This window comes from Scyliorhinus torazame, chromosome 3, assembly GCF_047496885.1.
Source record: "Scyliorhinus torazame isolate Kashiwa2021f chromosome 3, sScyTor2.1, whole genome shotgun sequence".
NCBI lineage: Eukaryota > Metazoa > Chordata > Chondrichthyes > Carcharhiniformes > Scyliorhinidae > Scyliorhinus > Scyliorhinus torazame.
The window spans coordinates 200,085,107-200,112,465 of record NC_092709.1 but is presented as its reverse complement, the minus strand read 5'-3'; the positions used below and the strand labels follow the sequence as shown (position 1 = coordinate 200,112,465).

Sequence of the window (27,359 nt, the reverse complement as noted above, 5' to 3'; positions counted from 1 at the left end):
GTTCCCCATGGTAGGCTTATGCAGAAAGTAAGGAGGCATGGGATAGTGGGAAATTTGGCCAGTTGGATAACGAACTGGCTAACCGATAGAAGTCAGAGAGTGGTGGTGGATGGCAAATATTCAGCCTGGATCCCAGTTACCAGTGGCGTACCGCAGGGATCAGTTCTGGGTCCTCTGCTGTTTGTGATTTTCATTAATGACTTGGATGAGGGAGTTGAAGGGTGGGTCAGTAAATTTGCAGACGATACGAAGATTGGTGGAGTTGTGGATAGTAAGGAGGGCTGTTGTCGGCTGCAAAGAGACATAGATAGGATGCAGAGCTGGGCTGAGAAGTGGCAGATGGAGTTTAACCCTGAAAAGTGTGAGGTTGTCCATTTTGGAAGGACAAATATGAATGCGGAATATAGGGTTAACGGTAGAGTTCTTGGCAATGTGGAGGAGCAGAGAGGTCTTGGGGTCTATGTTCATACATCTTTGAAAGTTGCCACTCAAGTGGATAGAGCTGTGAAGAAGGCCTATGGTGTGCTCGCGTTCATTAACAGAGGGATTGAATTTAAGAGCCGTGAGGTGATGATGCAGCTGTACAAAACTTTGGTAAGGCCACATTTGGAGTACTGTGTACAGTTCTGGTCGCCTCATTTTAGAAAGGATGTGGAAGCTCTGGAAAAGGTGCAAAGAAGATTTACCAGGATGTTGCCTGGAATGGAGAGTAGGTCTTACGAGGAAAGGTTGAGGGTGCTAGGCCTTTTCTCATTAGAGCGGAGAAGAATGAGGGGCGACTTGATAGAGGTTTATAAGATGATCAGGGGAATAGATAGAGTAGACAGTCAGAGACTTTTTCCCCGGGTGGAACACATCATTACAAGGGGACATAAATTTAAGGTGAATGGTGGATGGGGGGGGGGGGGGGGGGGGGGGAGAAATGTCAGAGGTAGGTTCTTTACCCAGAGAGTAGTGGGGGCATGGAATGCACTGCCTGTGGAAGTAGTTGAGTCGGAAACATTAGGGACCTTCAAGCAGCTATTGGATAGGTACATGGATGACGGTAAAATGATATAGTGTAGATTTATTTGTTAAGGGCAGCACGGTAGCATTGTGGATAGCGCAATTGCTTCACAGCTCCATGGTCCCAGGTTCGATTCCGGCTTGGGTCATTGTCTGTGCGGAGTCTGCACGTCCTCCCCGTGTCTGCGTGGGTTTCCTCCGGGTGCTCCGGTTTCCTCCCACAGTCCAAAGATGTGCGGGTTAGGTGAATTGGCCAATGATAAATTGCCCTTAATGTCCAAATTGCCCTTGATGTTGGGTGGAGGTGTTGAGTTTGGGTATGGTGCTCTTTCCAAGAGCCAGTGCAGACTCAAAGGGCCGAATGGCCTCCTTCTGCACTGTAAATTCAATGATAATCTATGATTAATCTAGGACAAAGGTTCGGCACAACATCGTGGGCCGAAGGGCCTGTTCTGTGCTGTATTTTCTATGTTCTATGTTCTAGATGAGGTTTTTTCTCTCAGGGGATCATTCGTCTGTGGAACTCTCTCTCCTAGAGAGCAATGGAGGCAGGGTGATTGAATATATTTAGACTGAGTTAGATAGATTTAGGATTGATAAGGGAATCAGGTTAGATTGGAAAGTAGAGACCACAATCAGACCAGCCCTAATTTTATCAAATGGTAGAGCAGGCTTGAGGGGCCTAGTGACCTAATCAGAGTCCTCTGATTCCAATGTTCCTCTGTACATGGCTAAATCTGTGCACTGTACTTCGAAAGGATGATGTGGAGATGCCGGCGTTGGACTGGGGTGAGCACAGTAATAAGTTTTACAACACCAGGTTAAAGCCCAACGGGTTTGTTTCGATGTCACTAGCTTTCGGCTGCACACGAGTGCGGCCTCAACCGGGACCTGGGATTCATGTCGCATTACATTCATTCCCCCACCATCTGGCCTGCGAAATCCTACCAACTGTCCTGGCTTGACACAATTCACACCTCTTTAACCTGGGATTACCCCATCTCTGGATCTGTAAAGATTTAATCACCTGCTAATGCTCGTATTCCAAGCATTGTCTGGCATCTTTGAATTTGTCTATATGTGTTTCTGGATCATACCTCTTCATTCACCTGAGGAAGGAGCAGCGCTCCGAAAGCTAGTGACATCGAAACAAACCTGTTGGACTTTAACCTAGTGTTGTAAAACGTCTTACTGTCTTCAAAAGGATGTTAGGGCATTAGAGATGGTAGAGGGGAGATTTATTAGAATGACACCAGGGTAAAGGACTTCTGTTATAAAGAAACAACCTGCATGCAGTTTCAATCAAATTGATTTTAAAAGTTAATTTCAGAAACAGGAATAGTTAGATCCAGGATCTAACTACTTCAGGCGCCACTATATTGTTTATTAGCTGTAATTTATTTTCCCAAGATGGGGCCTGATGATCATGGAAAAAATGTTGCGTCATATGAAGTTATATTGGAACACTGTTTAATGCAAGGTCAGACTGTCATCACTAAGACAAGCTGATTAACATTGACTATCAGAAATAGATATCATGACAGTAACCTTGCAACATACCTGGCACATATCCCAAACTATTTTGTAAATGTTCTGTTACTCCCTTACTTCAACACTTCACTCAGTTGTTTGGCGCAGTAAACAATATTATCCCACTGCTTGAAGATAATGTACCAGCAGTTTTAATAAAACTTTAATTTGATTAATTATTCCTGGTCTAGGTCAAATTTATCTTGGCTATTGCCAAAAACTGTTTTATTAGTTTATCATATGCCTAAAGCACAAAACCTGAAAGTGTAAGATTAGACCACTGTGTTAATTGCTCCCCCAGGTGCGGTCAGCAACCTAAATCAATTTCAAGCTCGGTATGGGTGTCCGGATTTTTTTGGGTCACACTTCAATACCTACATCCAAAAGAAGGGAAATCACTTATCTACAACGCAACTACCATTTAACAGTTTGGTCCTGTAATGGGTGCCATTCTCCCAGCTAAATAATGCACCCTGTCAGAACTACAGTATAATCCAATTCCTGACTGCAGGAGAGAAGAGTAAAAATCACCAAGTTTAAAAGATCAAAATATCCTAGAAACTCATTTCCTGACATCAATTCCAACAGGATTACAAAATTTAATATTGTTATCACTGCAAATGAAATTTCGCGAAAATAATTTAGTCAGCATACATTGATTAAAACAAGTCCAGATCTACTGCATTGAAATATAAATTTGAACCTTAATGATTAAAATTTCTTTATTTGAATTCAATTTTTAATCCAAATTATAATTTTTTGTGTTCCCAATTCTTATTCCAACTGAAGCTTGAAATAAAACCTTTGCATTAATTTCTCACACTGGTACAAAAATGTACTTCCTTTAGTTAGAGATCTCATCATTGCGCATTATATACATCTAATGCTGGTGTGGCTTCAGAGTTTGTCTTTAACCTGCATGGGTTTTCACAGTTAGAAAAGACAATACTGGTGTAATTAGATTGTTAAATCCAAAATTATCCAGAGGGAAAGGTCCAGTGATTATTCCACCTGCTGCTTCATTAGTTACACAAGTAGATGCACCAGCAGAAAGTATAAAAAGGGTGTAAAATTCAGATCAAAATATACAAGATCAGGATTTTGTGTGCCCCCATTTTTGGAAGAAAGAATATGGGGGGGGGGGGGGGGGGGGAGGAGAGAGAGAGAGAGAAGAGAGAGGGGGAAAGATGAGAAGAGCTTGTGGCCTATATATTGTTGGTAGGGTTTGAACTAAACCTTATTAACTAGCATCTTTTATAAAAAGGTATGGTGTGTTGTTTCCCTGGTTAAAGGGTCATGGATCTCTGAGCGGGCACAGGGCATCCTGAAACTAGAGGGCAAACAGAGATGTCATTGTCCACATTGGTACAAATGACATAGGCAGGAAGAGCAGCAAAGTCCTGCAAAGACATTGTGGGAAGTTAGGTACCAAGCTAAAAAGCAGGACCTCTAGGGTAGTTCAGACTTACGTCCACGCCACGTGCTTGTGAGGCTAGGAACAGAGTTACAGCAATTGAACATGTGGCAAAAGAGCTGGTGTAGGGGAGAGGGCTTCAGATATGTGGAATGTCTTCCAGGAAAGGTGGGACCTGTACAAGAAGGACGGGTTGCATCTAAGCTGGAGAAACACTAATACCCTGGCCGGTAGGGTTTAAATTAGTATGGACTGTGGCGGGAACCGGAGCAGCAGTCCAACAAGTGTAGAGACTGGAGAAGAGCTTGAGACTAAGACAAATTTGGCTAAAAGGGAGAGCAGGCAGGGGATGGTCGCTGAACTCAGCAGGTCTAGAGGTCTGGAGTGCATCTGCTTCAAGGCAAGAAGTATAACAGGTAAAATGGATGAACTTAGAGCTTGGATCAATGTGGGGAATTATGATATTGTTGCTATTATGGAGACATGGTTAAAGGAGGGTCAAGGCTGGCAGCTTAACGTTCCGGGATATCGATGTTTTAGATGAAACAGAGGGGGTAGCGGAAAGGGTGGGGGAGTTGCATTACTGGTTAGGGAACGTATCGCAGCTGAGATGAGGGAGGACATCTTGGAAGGATCCTACAGTGAGGCATTATGGGTAGAGGTGATAAATAGGAAGGGTGCAATCACAATGTTGGGGTTGTATTATAAGCCCCCCAAAAGCCAGCAGGACACAGAGATACAGATATGTAGTCAGATTCTGGAAAGACGTGGAAATAGGAGAGTTGTTGTGGTAGGCAATTTTAATTTCCCCCATATCGACTGGGACTCCCTTAGTGCCAGGGGTTCGGGTGGAGAACGATTTGTTAGGTGTGTCCAGCAGATTTTTGTGAAACAGTATGTTGATAGTCGAACCAGGGAGAGAGCCTTACTGGATCTGTTATTGGGGAATGAACTCGGTCGGATGAACAAAGTTCCAGTAGGGGAAAATTTTGGATTAGAGATCATAATTCTGCAAGTTTTCATACTCATGAATAAGGACAACAGTGGTCCTCGAGTGAGGGTGCTAAATTGGGGGAAAGTCAACTATAACAGAATTCAGCAAGAGCTGGAGAATGTGGATTAGGAGCGGCTGTTTTAGGGTAAATGCATATTTGATATGTGGGTGACGAATGTGATATAAAATAGTTACTTTAGAGATATTAGTTAATGTAATGTAGAAATAAGCCACTTTGATTCTGGCAAGTAGAGACAAAGGATTTTAGACCGCATGGAAAAAGCAGGAAGAGGTGTGTCTATGAGAGTGATGCTGCATTGATAGGGGCCGGAGAAAGGGATTGGAAGTGAGCCAATCAGAATAGATCAAACAAGTCAGGAGGGACATAGGATAACCGATGGGTGTCAAGTATGTGAAACTTGATGCCATTTGAATGTATGAGTACTGATCTCTTTGTCTGGGACCTTCACTTAGTTCCCGGGGCAGCAGAAAGCAACATGTTATCTGTATCACTGTGGACTAGGTAGCTTGCAAGCTGAATAAAATAACTTCTGTTTTACTTGCAAATCCATCTCGACTTTTATTGAGGCCAGACTGACGGAGAAAGAAATTTGGGATTCAACATGGGAGTCATTTAAAGACCAGTTGATTAGGGTGCAGGGCAGGCATGTCCCTACGAAAATGAAGGACAGAAATAGCATGATTAGGGAACCATGGATGACAGGGGAATATGTGAGACTGGTCAAAAAAAAAAAAAGGAAGCATACATTAGGTCTAGGCACCTAACATCGGATTGAGCTTTTGACGTACATAGGGAAAGTACAAACAAACTCAAATGGGGAGTTGAGGACTAGAAGGGGCCATGAAGTGTCATTGACAAGCAGGGTCAAGGAAAATTCCAAGACCTTTTATACATATATAAGGAGCAAGAGGGTAGCTAGGGAAAACGTAGCTAGGGAAAGAGTAGGTCCACTCAAGGACAAAGGAGGGAAGCTATACATTGAGTCAGAGAAACTGGATGAGATCCTTAATGAGCACTTTGCTTTGATATTTACCAAGGAGAGAGACATGGATGTGGCGGTTAGGGATGGGTATGCAAATGCACTAGGACATGTCAGCATAATGAAGGAGGAAGTGTTGGACATCTTAAAAAGCATTAAGGTAGACAAGTCCCCTGGGCCAGATGGGATATATCCCAGGTTGATGTGGAAGACTAGGGAGGGAATAGCTGGAGTCTTAACAAGTATCTTTGCATCATCTTTGACCACAGGCGATGTTCCAGAGGACTGGAGAATAGCCAATGGTGTCCCTTTGTTTAAAAAAGGAAGCAGGGATAATCCAGGTAATTATAGACGGGTGAGCCGGATGTCAGTGGTAGGGAAGCTGTTGGAGAAGATACTGAGGGGCAGGAGTTATTCACATCTGGAAGTGAATGGATTTGTTAGTGATAGGCAACATAGTTTTGTGCAGGGAAGATCATGTCTTACCAATTAGATAGTTTTTTTTTAAAAAAAGAGATGACAAAATTAATTGATGAGGGAAAGGCTGTGGATGTTGCCTATATGGACATTAGTAAGGCATTTGGCAAGATCCTTCATGGCAGACTGGTGCAAAAGGTAAAGTGGCATGGGATTTGGGGTGTGCCAGCTACATGGATAAAGAACTGGTTTGGCAACAGGAGACAGAGATATATAACATATAATCCGTGCAGTTCTGGTCGCCACACTACCAGAAGGACATGGATGCTTTGGAGTGCAAAGAAGGTTTACCAGGATGTTGCCTGGTCTGGAGGGTGTTATCTATGAGGAAGAGGTTGAATAAACTCGGATTGTTTTCATTGGAAAGACGGAGGCTGAGGAGAGACCTGATTGAGGCCTACAAAATTATGAGAGGTATAGACAGGGTGATTGGTCAGAAGCTTTTTCCCCAGGTGGAAGACTCAATTACAAGGGGGCACAGGATCACGGTGAGAGGGGGAAAGTTTAGGGGAGATGTGCAGGGAAAGTTTTTCACACAGAGGGTGGTAGGTGCCTGAAACTTGTTGCCAGTGGAGGTGGTGGAGGCAGGCACAATAGCAATGTTTAAGATGTATCTTGATAGAGTCTAAATAAGGAATCTGGATTGGCGCAGGCTTGGTGGGCCTGTTCCTGTGTTGTCATATTCTTTGTTTTCTTTGTTCTCAATGAAAGAGAATGGAAGGGAGGAGTGAAGGTAAAGCATGGCGGAATTGAGAATAGGAGGGAAGATAGATGGGGAAGCATGCAGGAGTATTTGCCTTTTTTTTTTTTGCACAGAAGGATTGTGCTGGTTAGACCTAGTTGTGCATGTGGATTTTAATAAAAACTACACAGAGCTCACTTTATTGGGGAATCATAATTTTTTATGAGGTTTGCATCATTGCACATCACATGTGGCCCAATCACTGGTTTCGACAGATGTATTTGTGTCCCAGCTACATAAAGTTTGGACAACCCTATCCGAGAAAATTAACAGGATTTCCATTGCCCAAGTAACTTTAGAACACATTAAATAGCGTGTGCAATATCACACTGTACCCTTGACACTCAGCGACAATTAGGTATCAGCATGAACTAAACAAAAGTGAAATGATTCTGAGCTGTAATTAGCATATTTAAAGCAGAGCAAAATAAAGACAATACAACATGAAGATTAATGTAGCAAAGCCATAGCATCTCAAAACCAACATCAAGACTATATAAAGGTTTAGTACTTGGGGCTGACTGTGCTGGAGATACTGGATAAATATTGCACATGACCTAGTTTACTCAAAAATATTTTCACATTTGAAAACAGCAATAGACATTTTTACCCACACAACATACAAAACCAGGTGAGAAATTGTGTACAATTTGAATAAAGAATACAGCAGTTATTTCAGACAACCAAATTTAAATTCATACTAAAGCAGAGAAGATAAAAACTCTGGTATATTTACCTGCTATTGTTTGATCAAGCCTATGTATCAATGATCTTTTTGCTGCTTCAATATCGGAGTTTGGATGATCCAGCACCTGTCTGCACCATTGCAATGGACTAAAAGCTTTTTGAACTGGGGTTGGCAACCTCTTTGGTGATGTGTACAACCTAAAATTGAAAACAAAATAAAAATTGTTGTTAATTATATGAGCGTTAATTATTTTTCATTATTCAACACTATCAGTTTCATTGTACAGCCTTGATAAATAAATCAATAAAGCAAAGTAACAGCTGTACAGTCTTGTTTTTCATGTTACAAGTTGCAACTAAATTCAGAGCCTATGCTGACTAGTTTTTGCTTCAGGATTTCTCAATTCTATTAATTGAAAGTGAGAAGAGGAATATGGACTTGTAATTTAAAAAAATCTATATGCCTTGAGATAAGGGGAAGGTAAACAAAAGATTACATTTACATGTATATTTTTACCGTAAATTGTAATTTCTAACCTTTCTCTTCGACCACTTAAGCATAGATGTCCATTTTAATTACTTACGAATTTTTTTTTTGCCACCATGCTTGAATTAAAATCAAAAATCAGAATCACAGAATTATTACTGTGCAGGAAGTGGCCTTTTGGCCCATCATGTCTGCACTGGCTGTCCAAACAAGCATCATGATTTAGTACCATTCCCCTATCTTTTCCCGTACCCCTGCACATTGTTTCTATTCAAATGATCATCTAATGTCCTCTTGAATGTCTTCATTGAACCTGCTTCCACCACACTTCAAGCTGCTGCATTCTGGACCCGAATCACTCGCTGTGAGGGAAAGATTTTTTTCACATTTCTCTAAATCACTAAATCTGTGCCCTCTTGTTCTTGATCTTTTTATGAGCGGGAATAGTTTCTCCCCATCTACTCTGTTCAGTCCCCTCATGATTTTGAACAGCTCTATCAAATCTCCTCTCAGCCTCCCCCCCCCTCCAAGGAGACAGTTCCAACTCTCCAATCTATCTTCATAACGGAAGTTTCTCATTCCTGGAACGATTACTGAAAACCTCTTGTGCACTCTCTCCAATATTCTCACATCCTTCCTATTGTGTGGCACCCAGAACTGTACACAATATTCCAGTTGTTACAGGAGAGGTGTTTTCAGGACCCCAAAATGTATCATGGAGTTCAGCCAACTCCCACCTTTAATGGATTGTTTATTTTCAAGCATATGGCTTGTTCCCCAGGTGTGGTATTACAATTGACACGTGGTTTTTAAAACAAAACAATGTTTATTCCATGAACTCAACTTAACACTCTTAACACACCTTACTTCAAAGATAACCCCGAAAATACTACAACATGAAATAATCCTTCAAACTGTTCTTTTAAACATCCAAAAGACTTCACCTTCAAAAACAGACACGAGGTTACATTCAATATATTTATAGTCTTTGAATTTGCAGACACCAACAGACCAGCTCTGTGTTTTCTTCCTGCAACTCTCAGAAAAATGACACACTCCCAGCTGCCTCCTCAAACTGAAACTAAAAACTTAGAACTAACCTCAAAATGGCCGAAGTGAGCTCAGCTCCACCCACTCTCTGACATCACTGCATTTCTTAAAGGTACATTGCTTAAACATGCAATTCTTAAAGGCACTCTCACATGACACAGTTGAGGTCCAACAAGTATCTTGCATATGTTGACTGTAGCCTCCTTGCTCTTGTATTCTATGCTCCTATTAATAAACCCCAGAATACTATATGCTTTACCAACTACTCTCACCACCTGTCCTGTCACCTTCAATGATCCATGCACAGATACACCCAGGTTCCTTTGCTCCTGTAGCCCATTAGGAATTTTACTCGTTTTATATTGCCTCTCCATGTTCTTCCTACCAAAATGCATCACCTCACACTTCACTTTGAATTTTATCTGCCACCTATCTGCCCACTCCACCAATTTGTCTATGTCCTTTTGATGTTCTACACTGTCCTCTCCAAACGTTCTTCCAGCCCAATAAATATTCATTCACCATTACTCTCTGTTACAGGAAGATGAAATTAATTTGTGAGAAAAATAAGATTAATAGAATTTCATGTTACTATTATTGTTAAAAAATACAAGTACAGCTTACTGTAGAATTCTCCTTCAAATAAGTAACAGCATACAATAAAATACAATGAAATCCCACAATTTCTGAATGATTGATTTTTCCCGAGAATGCAGGAAAAATACTACTTACATAAATCTACCATCATGGTGGTGATATTATATCCCACTGAGCTTGGTTGGCAAAACTAACCTCAGCCTATCAACTGTTATTACTGCAGTTACCAAAAGGCAAATTAAATACATGGGGAAGAGAAGAGGACCATTTATAGAAATGAATTTGATTAATACATTTTGTTTCAAGCATGTATTCTTCTCATCTGGAAAAGGATTATAGGCCCACTTATTTGTTTGATCATGAAAATAAAATCTACTTGCTCCAGTATTACATATTCAGTGAAATCAGGTAACCTTTGAGCTTAACACTAAAGCGCTTAATTGAATGTTGCTGTTCATAATTTTCAAACTTTTAAACATACAGGAGCAGGGGTGCACCATACATCTTGTTGAGTGTGCACTGCTATTTAATATGATCATAGTTGATTTGTGGCTTCAACTCCACTTTCCTGCCATGTCCCTTGATCCCATCAAACATCAAAAACCTGCCTACCTCATACTTAAGTAACCGATGTTTACAAACCCTGGGTGGGATTCTCTGGTCACCAGCTGCATGTTTATTGACAGTGCGCCATTCACTGGTGGCGTGTTCTATCTTCCCGCCAACTGTCAAGTGGGATTTCCCATTGTAACCACCCCACGCCGCCCGGAATCCTGCTGGCATGAGAATCGAATCGAAACAACCAGAGAATTCTGGCCCCATTTAGTGAAAAAAATCTCTCATCTCAGTCCTAAATGATCGGCTCCACATCCTCAAACTTTACCCCCTTCCATGTCAGGGGAAACAACCTCTCAGTACTTACCTTGTGAAACCCATTCAAAACCTTGAATGTTTCAATAAGATCACCTCTCATTCTTCTAAGCTCCAGAGAATATAAACCCAAATTACTCAGCCTCTCATTGTAAGACAGCCCTCTCATCCCAGAGACCAATCTAGTGCGCCTTCACTGTTAAGTCTCCAATGCCAAAGTCACAGGGTTTGTTCACAATAATTCAGATCAGCAAAAACTGTCCATTTCACAGTAAAACGAGAATGAGAAAAATAATAAGAACGATTAATTTATTAAGTACAAATGTGCAAAGTTGGATAGTCCCGAAAACAGACGTGGGGATCACAATGAACGCAGGTTAACTACACGGTCATCAAAATACAGGCAGCAGCCCGTTTCCATGCTGTCTGCCGACTAACATGATTGCGGTGTTCAATGGCTGCACACATCAATGAGACGACCAAAACTGTTACTTCCCAGTACTATTTAATTCTCGTTGGCAACCAAGGGGAGCTGCATTGTGGGTGAAGCAGATATTTTGAATATCCATTCACGGGATGTTGCTAGCAAGGCAATGTTTATTGGCCTAGCCAAATTGTCCTTGAGGAGGTGGTGGTCAGCCACCCTCTTGAACTGCTTCAGTCCATGTGGTGTAGATACACCCACAGTACTGTCAGAGAGGGTGTTTCAGGATTTTGACCCAACTCCAGTGAAACAACAGCAATATTGATTTAAACCAGGAATACACAGGGCTTGGAAGTCTATGCACCTGCTGTTCTTATTTTAGATGGTAGAGGTCATGGGTTTGGAAGATGCTGTCAAATAATCTTGGCAAGTTGCTGTCGTGCATTTTGCATTGTGTGGTGGTGGAAAAAGTGAATGTTTAAAGTGGTGCAAGTGAGCTGCTCTGTCAGGCAGCACGGTGGCTCAGTGGCTAGCACTGCAGCCTCGCGGCACCGAGGACCCAGGCTCTATCCAGGCCCCGGGTCACTGTCCGTGTGGAGTTTGCACATTCTCCCCAAGTCTGTGTGGGTCTCACCCTGTAGCCACCTGGGTTGGCCAAGTCCCGATGTAAAATGGAGAACAGCAAAGGCTGAAGGGAAATTCAGCCAACACAGGCAGAAACTAGCAGGTGCAAGTTACTGTGTATTAAACTCTGCAAAAGCCCAGACAGCATCGATACAAGCAGCCATCTGCAAAATAATGTAGCAGCCATCGACATACTAATGAGCGATCCCCGGGAACAATCGCAACATTTGGGATAAACAAAGCCAAGCCAGACTCCTCGGCGCCAGCAGGAGCCAACACAAAGGAGGTTAACGGACACCTCAAGACCGGCCATCGATCAGGGAACCGCTCCAGTATTGGAGAAATCGAACCAAGCGATTGGAACAAAGTCCAATCACTTGGAACCAGGTACAGGGTCCGCCCCGAAAGGCGGGAAGCCCTGGGGACTATAAAGTTAAGCCCCCAAATTTAAATCGTTCTTCTTGACCGGGTCACTCAGCAACGCGAACCAACCCTTGACAGTGACCGGTGCAGCTGCCGCCGATATCCACTAAGTCTTAAGTCAACGCTCGCTACGAGATAGGCGCTCCTAGCTACCAATCCGTACCAACATAGAATCCTGCAGACTCAGAACCCGAACGAAAGGCCATTTGTTCCCCATACCTGGTGGGCCAGTCCGAAGCTAAGTATAGGCCTGTTAGTTGTAGAAGTAGCTTAGAAGTAGAATTTATGCATGAGTAGCGATTACTGTGTATAATAAACGTGCTTTGATTTGAATCTTACTAATTGGTGTATTGAGTCATTGACCATTACTTGAACTTGAACCTCGTGGCGGTATCATAAAGATACCTGGCGACTCGAGAGCAAAGGTTATAAAACAGAGTCAATTGAACCAACCAAAAGTTAGCAACATATTACTGGCAACTCCGCCGAGACCCGAACTAGAAGTGGCTTAACCACTCCGGGAGAACCCAAAAATTTGAATTAGAGATCCAATTGGGAACAGAAAACCACAAGTGTTCAAGCAGTTCTGATAAATCCTCATATTTCGGAAGTGTGTCAAATGCATGCGTAACTAACAGGGCTACAAGGTAAACTGATAGATTTTTTGTTGCGACAAAACTGTCTGGAGTTTGTATTTCGGAAATTAGCGAAAGCCGTACCCGTAATTACAGCACCGCCTTAGTCCCTCTGTTCCCAAATTTAAAAGAAGCATTCAGATAAGAAAGATGGCAATGCAGGCAATGCAACACCTCATGAACCCAGAAGAATTTGTGGTCGCAGCGACCAGCAGCAGTAGAGTAGGACAATGTCCTGTATGGGAAGAAGAAATCAGGAAGTACCTCAAAGGGAAAGGATGGCCCCTTTGGAACGAATTCTGTAGCAATGAGGAAACAGGTCCCGGGAGTATAGGGCATACTTGGTGGGAGAACCTGAGCGAGATTCACAAGAAGAGCTTAGGAAAAGCTCACAAGCCGATGGCAATCGTGTCCTGCTTGGCACAATTGCGAGGCAAGGAGGAGGTCGTTAGGACGCTCCGGAAAGAGATAGAAGGCATACATCGAATGAGCAAGGTCGATGTTAGTGAGGTAGAAAGAGAGAACTTAGAGTTAAGGAGGAAGCTGGCAGCAAAAGACGGAGTGGTGGATGATGCTAAGTGGGCACACTAGTCTTGTCTGGCGCACCTAAGCAGCTTCCAGTCCCAGCATGAAAAGGCCTATCAGGACATGCAACGTGCAGTCCTGGTACGAGAGGAAACCAAGAAGCAGGTAGAAGGCAGCGTTAAGAGCACTCCATGCTGCCACCACGGAGCAAAGACAAAGCTCACTAGACCACGAAAAGTGCCAGAAGCAGATTGCAGAGCTGCAATCTCTGCTTTCAGTTCAAAAAGGATTCCAGGAAACCTTTGGAGCAAAATTAGATGAGGAAGATGGCCCTGATTGGGAAGAGTTGAATGGGACAGCGCAGAGATATGTTCAGGGAACATGTGCGCAGCGAAAGCCCCAAAAGAGAAAAGCACCCCAACCCCCCCCCCCACAGAGCAGATAGTTCAGGGTCCAATGAACCCTGTAAACACCCACCGCACAGCCACATCGGACGATACGGAATTTCTGTACACCACACAGTTAACAGTGACCCAATTACGGGACGCGTGCAAGAAAATCACACCGTTCCTCCCCGCCTCAGACCCCCACCACTTCTTTGCCAGAGTAAAGCAGCAGGCGACCATGTACGGCCTGGATGAGCGAGCGCATGTAAAGCTCACAGTTTTAAGTTTAGACCCTTCGGTTGTAGCAGCCCTTCCCGACCCACAGAATGTAGGAGGAGGCACCATTGCAGAAATGCATACCGTGGTCCTAGACGCGATCGGGTATAACCGTGGTGACCCCGTAGATGGCCTCAATAAATGCAGGCAAAAGAAAACCGAGCACCCCACAGAGTTTGCTGGATTCCTGTGGATCCACTTTGCAGTTTTTGGAGACTTAGACCCCGCCCATTTGTCCCCAGACAACATGGCCAAATGAACCTGCACCCTTATCTCCCATGCCACAGAAACAGGACAAAAAGCTTGTGCCAATTATGATCCCTCAGAGGAGGCTCATAATGAGAAATGGGTCGTAAAAAGATTGTCCCGCTCCTGGGAGCAGTCTGTACAAAACAAACCCGTAGTTAAAAATCCCGAAGAAAAGCAGGCAGAAGCAGACATACAAGCAGTTAAAACACACCAGAACCCCGCATGGGTAAATGAACGCAAAAACAGCCCCCCCACAAAAGTCACAGGAGTGTTACAACTGCGGCCATTTAGGACACTTCGCAGGAGAGTGCAATGCCCCTAGAAAGCCACAGACAGCCCAGCAGACGGGCACTCTGAATAAGAAGAAGACAGAGCCCATTCATAGTGTTAGCGCCTGTTCAGATCAGACGGACCTGAACGGGACAGACTGACGGTGTTCGGGCTCCCCCAGTTGGGTCTGCGACACGCTTTGGGATAGGTCCGGCCGACCGGTCGTTGCAGCAAAAATACGGGGACAGCCCATCGAGTTTGTCTGGGACACAGGAGGGTCCCGCACCACAATAAATTTCTCCACCATGTTCCAAAAGGACACGTGGTCCACTACAGCCACTATTACCCTCAGCGGCTTTACAGGCCACTCACAGCAGGGACACATCACAGCCCCTGTACCCATTCAAATCCGCAACATTACCACCAAGCACCCCATAGTTTTAGTCGATCTACCCCACACAGCAGAACACATTTTGGGCATAGATTTTATGAGTTCCCACAACCTATCCTTTGATCCAGTCAACCAATGTGTCTGGAAAATGGCAAAATCCGCAAGAGCCCCCGCAACGCTCACAATAGGGGAATACGGCAACAAAATTAGCGCAGTAGGTGAATTTTGGTTTAACCAGACTTCAATTGGCACAGACAAGCAGGTTAGGGCAGTGTTACAAAAGAACAGGACAACATTCACGACCCACAAACTTGACTGTGTTCAGTACAAACGACTGGACCTGACCCTAGACCCCAAAAGCAATATGGATTTCCCCAAGAGGCAGAGGGAGAAATCACAAAAGTAATCAAAAGCTTATTCGAGCAGGGCGTACTTAGATCAGTAGCCTCCAATAATAATGCCCCGATTTGGCCAGTGAGAAAGCCCGATGGATCATGGCGACTGACCATCGATTACCGGGATCTCAACAAAATCACCCCCACAGCAGCCCCCACAGTAGCAACAAGTCCCGAGACCATGCTCAAGCAGGGACTCAATTCCCGATACTTTACGAATGGATTCTGGTCCATTCCATTGGCAAAGGCGTGCCAGTACAAATTTGCCTTCACCGTTAAAAACCAACAGTACACGTGGACATGCCTTCCACAACTCCCCCTCCATTTTCCACCGACAGCTGGCAAATGGTTTAGCCAAATTTTCTCGCCCCGAATGTCTGGTCCAGTACGTAGACGACCTACTACTGCAGACAGACACCAAGGACGAGCACATCGAGCTTCTGTCCAAACTCCTGGAACTCCTACAAGCAAATGGATGTAAAGTTAACCCCAAAAAGGCCCAGATTTTGGAACACAAGGTGATATATTTGGGAACAATTATCACACATGGTAAACGCGAGATCGAGCATAAAAGGATTGACTCGATCGCTAAATTGCCCCTTCCCCAGAACGTTTCAGACCTCCGGTCATTTTTAGGACTGGTTGGCTACTGCCGAGACCACATTGACAGTTTCGCCAGCAAGGCAGCATCCCTCTCAGACCTCCTAAAGAAAGGAGCCCACTGGGAATGGCTTTCGCAGCATACGGATGCTGTGGATGCGTTGAAAAGAGCACTCATAGCAGCCCCCGCTCTACAAGTTCCAGACCCGCTTTCCCCCTATGCGATAGAGGTAGCAAGCACAGACCACACCCTTTCGGCCGTGCTCCTTCAGGAACGGTACGAACAGTTAAGGCCCGTGGCTTACGCCTCCAGAGTTTTAGATGCTGTGGAGCAGGGATTTTCAGCCTGTGAAAGGCACCTTCTCGCAGTTTTTTGGGCCGTACAGTATTTTTCGTACATTACCGGACTAAACCCCATCACAATCCTCACAGAACACACCCCCACCCAACTTTTACTGGACGGACGACTCAAGGACGGTACAATTAGTGAAATAAGAACAGCCAGATGGACCCTTCTTTTGCAGGGACGGGACATCACTGTTAAAAGGACAAAGATCCACATTTTTTTAGCCGACATCCTACAGTACCCCGGAACCACTCATGAATGTGAAATTATCTCTCCACACCACAACACAGGCCCCTTTATTGCTAAAACACCCCCCAGAAAGATAGGTAGTTCAAACCAGAGCCCCAAGCACACAGACACGTGCGACCCCATAAGGATATACGTGGATGGATCTTCCACAATATTAGAAGGGAGGCGCATAACAGGATGCGGTATTTACGTCGAGGACGCGCATGGACATGCCCTAGAAGAAATAGCAATAAAACTTCCAGGACACTTGGGTGCGCAGGCAGAACTTGTGGCCATTGCATACATAGTGGAACACCCAGATTCCTTGCCCAGCCCAGCAGACATATATTCGGACAGCCTCTATGTCTGCAACAGCCATACGGAATTCCTACCACTGTGGAAAGCAAGAGGATTTGTTTCCGCAGACGGAAAACCCCTCCCTTCAGCCCCATTGCTCCGTCACATTTTAGAGCGAGCACAGGCCAGGACTTTTGGGATAGTCAAAGTTCGAAGTCACCATCGTTCCTCCCCCCCTGGCAATTTAAAAGCCGACGCACTGGCTAAAGCAGGTTCCAGGCACGGATATTTTTGGACACCCCCCGAAAGCGCACCAGTGAATGCAGTTCAGGTATCGCAGACTAGTATCGAGGATTTAGTGCAGGCCCAGAAGCAGGACAGTAATCTCAGGGAGATTTTGAAAGGAAACGACCCAGCCCCCTATGATAGGTTTAAAAACGCTCTGACCACACATGACGGTGTGGTGTTCAAAGACACCCTTTATGTGGTTCCTGAACAGGACAGGAATCAGCTCATTTGTTTATTCCATGACAGTCATGGACATCAGGGAATCGATCCCACTACAGCCCACCTCAGGCAGCTCTGTTGGTGGCCGGGTTTAAAGGACGATGTAACTCACTACGTTGAGAATTGCCTTATCTGTGCCCAGAACAACCCGGACAGATACGCCAAAAAGGCTCAGCTCAGTCACACCCGACCAGTTAATGGCCCCTGGACTAACCTCCAGATTGATTTTCTTGGACCATAACCCTTTTGCAGGAATGGTTACAAATCTGTACTCGTGGTGATAGACACGTTTACAAAATGGGTGGAAGCATTCCCATCCAGAACTAACACGGCAAAGACCACAGCCAAGATTTTAACCCACCACATCTTTACAAAATGGGGACTCCCCCGCAGCATTGAATCCGACCAAGGCTCCCATTTTACGGGACGTGTCATGAAGAACGTCCTCACTATATTTGGCATTACCCATAAATTCCACATTGCATACCACCCCCAGTCAGGTGGTATCGTGGAGTGCATGAATCGGACCCTAAAATCCACCCTCAGAAAAATGGTCCAGCAAAACAACACCACTTGGGATTCAGTCCTCCCTTTTGCGCAACACAGTTTCAACTTCCACAGGTAACACCCCACACACCCTCATGACCGGACGCCCATGAAAGGCACAGAATTTTTATTAGGATTAGATTTGACCAGCCCCGAAATGACGGCCCTCACACACAAGAACGCAGTCAAACAATTAGTGACGAATGGTAAAACAGCTCAGCTAGCAGCCGCAGTGAAATTGGGCGCAAGAAAGAAACAGAGCAAGGCCTGTTTCGATAAGACAGTGCATGCGACAGAGTTCAGTGTAGGACAGCAAGTCATTCTCTCCGTATACAACCCCAGCACATTCCTGTCACCAAAGTACTCGGGTCCGTACTCCATTGCGGACAAAGTAAGCCCTTCCGTCTACAAAATAAATTACCCCAATGGAAAGACTGCGTGGCTCCATATCAACCAGATGAAGGCATGTGGAACACAGTCGAACCACGCACATCACGTCATGCTCGACGCAGCAGACCACGCCCCGCCCACAGCCAACGTAACCCTACCCTCCCCCAACACATCCAGCCCAGCCACGGACTCAACCTTGACTCCATCCCCGAAATATACACTCCGCCCCGGTACGCCCACAGACTGCAGCAGCGACTGTGACTCAGACAATAGCCACAGCACGCCTCCCTACTATCCCCATGCAACAGGACCGACACCCAGTGAATCTGACCACGATCCGAGTGATCCCATCACGATCACTTTCCTAAACAAACCACACCACTGACCTACAAAGACGACCCCGATTCTGTCCGCACAAAACTTTTGGCACCGAGATAATTCGTACAGACTCGTCCGGAATGACGAGAGCGATCCCAGATCACACCATGCAGCCCTATCAGCCCTGATACACTCGAGAGTTTGGCATCCGGGAGAAGATGACGACCTTGAGTCTGACTCCCAAAACGAGAACCCCTTTGCGACCCTGTTCGCAACCGATAACGGAGGTGTCCAGATGATGTTTTAAAAGGAACCGCTTGGGAGAAAACGGTGTCCTTTCTGATGGAACCTGCAGCATGTTTGATGTTGTTTGTACTTGTTCTGTTAAATGTTGTATGTTAGACCGGAAATTTTTTTCCACGGCCCCACGACACCACCCTTTTGACGCCCACAGTCAGAGAAACTAGTTTGGCCAGACGCTAGTTCAGCGGAACTAGTTTGTCCGCAGAGACTTGTTAATGTCCCAGACGCCAGTTCAGAGGAACTCGTCTGTCGACTGAAACACAGACCTCCGTTCATAACTGCTCTTCTGGTTCGAAGGTAGAACCAATACGGCAACCCCCCACGATGACTACATTTCTTGCCCGTTCTTGTCGGTTGTTCAGGCAGTGGAGAAACGGCATTGGGACACGCCCTGCCTGGGAACCCCCCCCCTCTGGTCAGCTACGCTCGGGTAGGGCACACGCGGCATTGGTCGCCGTCCTACCCGGGGACTCCACCCAAATCTTACCCGTCGCAGCCCATACACACCTCATTTCGGCAAGTTTTGTTCAAAAAGTTGTTTTGTTTTGTTTTCAGGTAACCCTTAGGTTGCCAACCCTCTGCTATTTACATCCTCAAACATTTGGATGGTAAACCGCACAGCCTGCAAGACAGCTCGCACTGGTTCATTATTTGTAAGTGTCACTTGTCCTGAAATTTGGTTTTCGAAAAGAAAATGAGGGAGTCACACAGTGACCAATTATAAAGGGAGTAATTGGCACTCAAGGACAGACAGGATATCATACGAGATATTAAACCAAGGTAGTAACAGACACTATGCTTGATCACACAGAACTCCAGAAGCTCCAGGACCAGAGAAGAAAAGAAAGAGAGAAGAAGAACCATGAGGACATCCTCCGCGTGGCTCATAACCCTAATGGACATGTGGTTGCGCGCGAACGCGAACCCCGACCTCAACACCCCTAGCCGTTAATGATTCACTTCCTCACAGTACTCAGAGCCCAGTCACAAGCTCACCACACCATCTTGGTGTGACAGGTTTATAACCTGGTAGTCCCTGTCCTACTTGATAGAATCTCTATTGGTATTGGCGATACTCTGCTGCATCGTGCAGACTATTCGTCTGAGAAAATGGAGGAGAGCCTACCGCGCTCGCACCCCGGTATATAGGATAAGATCCCCTATTTTCGGATATGACGAGACCCCCGCGATCTATAATAAAGAGCATTCGTTTGTGATTTGTTGTAAATAAAGAAATGTTCATGAGCAATTGTACAATCCTGAGCATGACTGCCAAGCCAGAAAATGTGTACAATACTGCTATGATTTTCTTTGTATGGTTTAGGAAGTTAGTGTGATGAAATGTTTGAGTGAGTGTAGTTTAAGGATAGTTAGAGGTTCCGATTTTCTTGTTTTGTAATGCATGTCCCTGTTTGATATAGCGCCCCTCAGAATTGTCAGTTAAAATTTTTTTGCAGTTATGGTCAGTGTAGAGGCCATGAAAGAAGTGCTCACCAGGTCAGGGAATGGAAAGCAACGAAGTTATGTGATCCTTCACGCTTCGCATTAGGATCACAAGGAGGGAGTGTAGCCACCTGGGTTGGCCAAGTCCCGATTGAAAATGGAGAACAGCAAAGGCTGAAGGGAAATTCAGCCACCACAGGCAGAAACTAGCAGGTGCAAGTTACTGTGTATTAAACTCTGCAAAAGCCCAGACAGCATCGATATAAGCAGCCATCTGCATAATAATGTAGCAGCCATCTACATACTAATGGGAGATGCCCAGGAACAATCGCAACATTTGGGATAAACAAAGCCAAGCCAGACTCCTCGGCGTCAACAGGAGTCAACACAAAAGAGGTTAACGGACACCTCAAGACCACCCATCGCTCCAGTATTGGAGAAATCGAAGCAAGTTGGAACCAGGTACAGGGTCCACCCCAAAAGGCGGGAAGCCCCTGGGGACTATAAAGTTAAGCCCCCAAATTCAAATCGTTCTTCTTGACCGGGTCACTCAGCAACGCGAACCAACCCTTGACAGTGACCGGTGCAGCTGCTGCCGATATCCAGTAAGTCTTAAGTCAACACTCGCTACGAGATAGGCGCTCCTAGCTACCAATCCGTACCAACTTCGAATCCCGCAGACTCAGAACCCGAATGAAAGGCCATTTGTTCCCCATACCTGGTGGGCCAGTCCGAAGCTAAGTATAGGCCTGTTAGTTGTAGAAGTAGAATTTGTGCATGAGTAGTGATTTACTGTGTATAATAAACGTGCTTTGATTTGAATCTTACTAACTGGTGTATTGAGTCATTGATCATTACTTGAACTTGAACCTTGTGTCGGTATCATAAAGATACCTGGCGACTCGAGAGCAAAGGTTATAAAACAGAGCCAATTGAACCAACCAAAAGTTAGCAAAAGCCCCTAGAACCCAAAGATGCGCAGGTCGGTGGATTGGCCACACTAAATTGCCCCTTAATTGGGGGAAAAAATGATTTGGGCACTTTAACTTATTTAAAAAAAAGTAAGTGAGCTTTGCCTTGGATGGGGTGAAATTCCCAGAGCACTGCTGGAGTTGCCACTCATCCAGGCAAGTGGAATGTATTCCATCACACTCCTGGCTTTGCATTTGTCGATGGAGGAACGCTTTGGAGAGTCAGGAGGAGGGTTACAAACTGCTTGAATTCTCAGCTTTTGAACAGGTACTGACCAGTGAATCTGATCTAGGATTCAGCGAAGAATGTTGGGAAAGCGTGAGCTCCAGTGTTTTCACACTGCACTAGAGTCTTGGTGGAGGAAAGGAGCTCAGATGTCCTGTATCAGCAGAAGATCCAAGACCCTCTCCAGTCATATGCACACAAGGCAGTGGGAGCAGATCCTGGCAGAGGTCAACACCAGGAGTCAAGCTCCGAGGACCTGGATAAAGTGCCACAATCTCTATGACTTAACACAAGTGATGAAGATCAGTAAAGGCATTTTCAAATTCCATATCCTACCAACTGCACCACTAGCCTCACACACTGCTTAACGTGCTACACCCTCATTGCTCACCTACCAGCAATCTACTAATCTATGTTTTTGTAATTTTAAGGCTCCCACCAATATCTTAGTTTGCACACACACTACCAGCATTCAAACATGGGAGTTTGCGGTGTCCAAAATGGTCACCATGTTTCCTACATTACAACAGTGACAACACTTCTAAAGTGCTTCATTGGCTGTAAAGTACTTTGCAACTTTCATTTGTTATGCAACGTATTGCCGAAATATAAATCTATTTTTACCTGGCTAGACTATTCAAGTAGACTTTTGCAACTTAAAAAACTCTGGAAAACACTGAACAGTTGCCGAATTGTGCCACAGGCAGGAGAATTAACCAATGAATCGGCGGGGTAGTTGATGATCCCCTTAAATCACACTTACATTGCTAATCACACGTTAAGTACAGGTTTAAGACAAGTAAACAGCTCCAAAATGGTAGTACTGGTATCAAATCAGCATGTTTGACATCATGATCTGCCTGCTCTGCATAAATCTGGTGATCAGATGCTCTTGCGCTCATGCCTTTACCTGGTATGATACACAAAAGAAGTGTGCACAAAACACAGTGGACACATGTTGCTCCCCAAATGGCACCTATAGCAACTGCTGCTGTCAAGCTCAGTTTCACCCCCATATCCTTTAATAAGAATAGCAGAGCAGCAATTGAATTAACTACCCGTATAGCTTAATGCTTCAAATGATTAGAAGACTGATGCAAAATTTGTGTCTTTTCAATAAAAATTAATTAAATATATCAGTTATATGTAGGAACACTGTTTAAATTACCGACGGTGCTACATACATAAAAGTTGTTATATTCATTTGGCGCCTTTAACATAATTAATTGCCCCAAGGCAATTCGCAAAAGCATTATAAAACAAAATATTAAATCAAGTCACATAAGAGTTGAGAAAAAAGTGACAACCTTACTCAATTTCAGGTCAGTTAGTTTAACATCCGACGTGGGTGAGGTTTTAGAAACAATAATCAAAAGGAAAAAAAATTAACAGGCATTTGGAGGAGTTTGATTAAAGATAGCGAACATGGATTTGTAAAAAACAGATTGCGCTATATTAACCTATTCTTTTTGATAACATGACAGAGGTCGATGAAAGAAAGCACCACTTAAAATGCTGGTTAACAAAATTGAGGCTCATGGAATAGGAGGGCAATCGCAGTTTAGATTAAAAAATTGGCTTCAGGGCAAAGAAATAATGAGTCATGGTAGATGGTTATTTTTGGCAGATTGGAGAATGGTAGACAGTGATGTTCCCAAGAATCATTGTCATGACCACCGGCGTTTTGATAGAAAATGACTTGAATATAGAAAGCCAGAGAAAATTTCAGTATTTGCCGATAATGCCGAACTTGGAAGAGCAGCTCACAGTAACAAGATCTAGATAGGCTAGAAGAATGGCTTGCAAGTGGGAAATTGAAATTCAGAAGTTACAGGGCTAAGCAGATAGAATGGGACTTGTTAACGGTATGTTAATTGCATTATTCAGGATAAGAATACACAGATGAAGGACATTGATTAAGCACCTTAAGCATGTATGGAGAGAAACATATAAATTAACTTATTTGGTTTTGGTTTATTTTTTTCTTCCACAGCTACATTTGTAACGGAGTTGCATTGGAGGAACATGTGGTGTTCACAGTATCACCGAATAGTAGAATAGTACAGTGCAGAAGAGGCTCTTCGGCCAATCGAGTCGGCACTGATGCATGAAAGACACCAGACCTGTGCAATCCCATTTGACAGCATTTGGCTCATCGCCTTGAATGGAATGTTATGATGTGCCAAGTGCTCATCCTGGTACTTTTTAAAGGATGTGAGGCAACCTGTCTCTACCAGCCTCCCAGGTAGTGCATTCCAGACCATCACCACCTCTGGGTAAAAAGATTCATCATCAAATCTCCCAGAAACCTCCTGCCCGACTTTGAACTTGTGTCCCCTCATAACTAACCCTTCAACTAAGGGGAACAGCTGCTCTCTATCCACCCTGTCACTGAATCTTGTATACCTTAGTAAGAAGTTTTACAACACCAGGTTAAAGTCCAACAGGTTTGTTTCGATGTCACTACCTTTCGGAGCGCTGCTCCTTCCTCAGGTGAAAAGGAGCAGCGCTCCGAAAGGTAGTGACATCGAAACAAACCTGTTGGACTTTAACCGGGTGTTGTAAAACATCTTACTGTGCTCACCCCAGTCCAACGCCGACATCTCCACATCTTGTATTCCTTGATCAGGTCGCCCCGCAGACTTCTCTGCTTCAGTGAAATCAATCCAAGCCGATCCAACCTATCTTCATAACTTAAACATTCCTTCCCAGGCAACATGCTGGTGAATCACTTCTGCACCCCCTATAGTGCAATCATATCCTTCCTATAATGTGCCGACCAGAATTGCACACAGTACTCCAGCTGTGGCCTCACTGAAGTTCTATACAACGCCAACATTATCTCCTTGCTTTCGTAACTTATGCCTCGATTGATAAAGACAAATGTCCCAAATGCCTTTTCCCTCGCCTTATGAACTTGCCCTTCAGAGATCTATGGACAAACATAGAGTGGTGGCTGCCACAGGCACGAGAGTGCACAATAAGCCAAAGAGTGGCATTTTGATTTAATTCAATGTGTTTCCTTTAAAGTTCTTATTTTTGTTACAGTGCTCCTCTTAAGAAGCTGTTAGATAATTTATTTAATTAATATATTGGTATGTTCACTAGTATAAAGAGAGACTTGTTAATTGTTTATCTGGTTTTAGTTTATTCAAGAATATAAAGACAAATTAGGTGAGGTCAGGCAGATTCTAGGATTTTGTTATTTAACCTGCTCCTGTGGCTTGCCAGATTGGTCATTAACAGGTTCAAGTTGAGGGGGGCATTTGTCCCAAGAACCAGCCCCTCTCCCATTGGTGCATGAGTGTCTGGGTGTCTTTCGAGAGGGAGCATGAAGTGCCTGCCAGTACACTTGAAGCCTTCCGTGACTTGTTGGACACCACAACGGCTGGAGTTCATCATCAATCATTGAAACATATTTTAATATAAATGGATAGGTGTCCATTTACAGGTTTAAGCAGCAGGTGGTTGAGGGGTTATTCAACCAGACTGCCCATCTCTCTTCCATGGTTGCATCCATTCCTAGAGGTCCCTAGAGAGGAAATAGTGTTGACAGGTGTTTGAGGCCTCAAGGGCCTTGAGCCCTTTAAGGGACAACTATGAGAAGTGGGGAGATTAACGCAGGACCTAAATAATTGAAACTGAGAAGCCTAGATGGAGTGAGCATGGAGAGGATGTTTCCACTAGGAGAGACAAGAACCCAAGGACACAGCCTCAGATTGAAGGGACGATCCTTTAAAACAGGAGGAGAAATTTTTTCAGCCAAAGGGTGGTGAGTCTGAGGAACTCATTGCCGCAGAAGGCTGTGATGCCAAGTCACTGAGTGTTTTTAAGACAGAGATAGATGTGTTCTTGATTAATAAGGAGATGAGGGGTTATGGGGAGAAGGCAGGAGAATGGGAAAGAGAAACATATCATGTCTGTTCTTTTTCTTGGCCAATTTATATACTTCTTCCTTGGATCTATTACTATTTCCAATTTCCCCTGTAAGCCATGGGTTGGCCACCTTTTCGGTTTTATTTTTGTGCCAGAGGAATAAACAATTATTGCAGTTCACCCATGTACTCCTTGAACGTTTACCACTGCCTATCCACAGTCATCCCTTTAAGTAACATTTCCCAATCCATTGTACCCAACTCCCACCTCGCATCATCGTAGTTTCCTTTATTTAGATTCAGTCTGGTTACATAAAGACTCAAATGTTTAGAACCAGCTTCCTGCACAGTGTTAAAACTGGTCTGCTATTATCTTTTACAGCAAATTCATATAAGCATCTTTTCATTAATCTAAGTTGTTAGGACAAAGGCTTCTTCACACTATGGTTGCTGCTGACATAAGCTACACGTTTCTTCAGGCCTACTGCAGTAATTTATAAACATACACAATAAACGGGTTTTCATTTAATATTTTAAAAGGTAGTCAATTGGCTGAGGTCTTCGTTCACGGCATGAAAATCTTAACAGGCAGGTGGATATGCCACGAACAACGCTCCATTTTCTCCGGCTTTGCCCAGAGAGCAATTAGGAATTGTGATCTGGGAAGAGTACCTATTGTATCCTCCGAGGCAGGCCTTTCAGGAATGGAAATAAATTTGAACCATCCTCAAGCAAAAACACAACTGGCACCTGTGTCAATCTCTCAGGTTGTATGCATCGGTGCCATTGTCCTGCCTGAACCCCCCCCCCCAGAATGCATAACTATATTAAAAGACCAAATGGCAGACACACCGGGACGAGACTCTAGTACAGGGAGAGACAGTTACTCCCATCCGTCTGCCCAGACATGTTGTCAGAGGCTGCCGCCAGAGTCCGGTACTCGGGGGAGTGCCAAACCTGTCCCCTCCCTCACTCACCAGCTGTCCTCCTCTTCCTCCTGATCTTCCAAAGCCATTGTCTCCAGATCCAGCGCCGCCACCTCATCCAACACCGTCCACTCGGCCTGCTCGGGGCTTTCACTGCCGTCCAACACCGAGGCCGGCGACGGAGACACGCCTCCTGCCCGGGGCGACGGCAAGTGGGACAGACAGTCCCCTTCCTGACTGGGCGCAGGGCCCGAGCCGGGGAGGGGCTGCCACGCATTGCCGCTGGCTGCGGCCGGGGAAGGATGCGGCTGCTTGGGGCTGAGGAGAGTGGATCGGGTCCTCAGTTGTTCATTTTGTTTCTCGAGTTTGCGAACCAACTCCTGCAGCTTCCGTACTTCCAGGTCGGCGCTGACGTTGGAGTTAACGTCTTCCATCCTCCGCCTTTCTCGACGTTTCCTCGCTTGGTGTTCTACTTTTCCTCCTCCTCCCCGCCTATCGGTACATGATGGACCGCAGCCGGGTTCCCACGCCCAACTCCGGCTGGGCCCTCATTTGCCGGCCGCCATCTTCCTGCCGCCGGTCTCCGCCCTGCCGCGTGACGTCAGCGGCTTCCGCCCCGCCCGCAGGGCCACGACGTCAGCGGGTTTTACCCACGTCCCCATTCATGATATCAGCGCGTACCCCAGTGGCGCGTCATCAGCATGTCCCCGCCCGGCCCTCTGCCTAACTTACCACTGTACACAATTGATTGACACAATTCACACCTCTTTAACCTGGGGTTACCCCATCTCTGGATCTGTAAAGATTTAATCACCTGCTAATGCTCGTATTCCAAGCATTGTCTGGCATCTTTGAATCTGTCTATATATATATATGTTTCTGGAACATACCTCTTCATTCACCTGAGGAAGGAGCAGCTAGTGACATCGAA

At 44.9% G+C, this 27,359-nt stretch overlaps 1 protein-coding gene across 2 annotated transcripts in view; it reads right to left on the bottom strand.

Annotated features, from left to right (window-relative positions):
• The window catches only part of slain2 (SLAIN motif family, member 2), an 87,007-nt gene extending 59,978 nt beyond the window's left edge, over positions 1-27,029 (bottom strand). For both annotated transcript variants that reach the window (XM_072496726.1, XM_072496727.1), the window contains exons 1-2: positions 26,480-27,029; positions 7,900-8,048 (exon numbers count right to left, since the gene is read on the bottom strand). In XM_072496726.1, coding sequence (XP_072352827.1) covers positions 7,900-8,048; positions 26,480-26,862 — 532 coding nt within the window. In that variant the 5' untranslated portion in view covers positions 26,863-27,029. The remainder of the gene's footprint in view (positions 1-7,899; positions 8,049-26,479) is intronic.
• Positions 27,030-27,359: the final 330 nt, after the last annotated feature.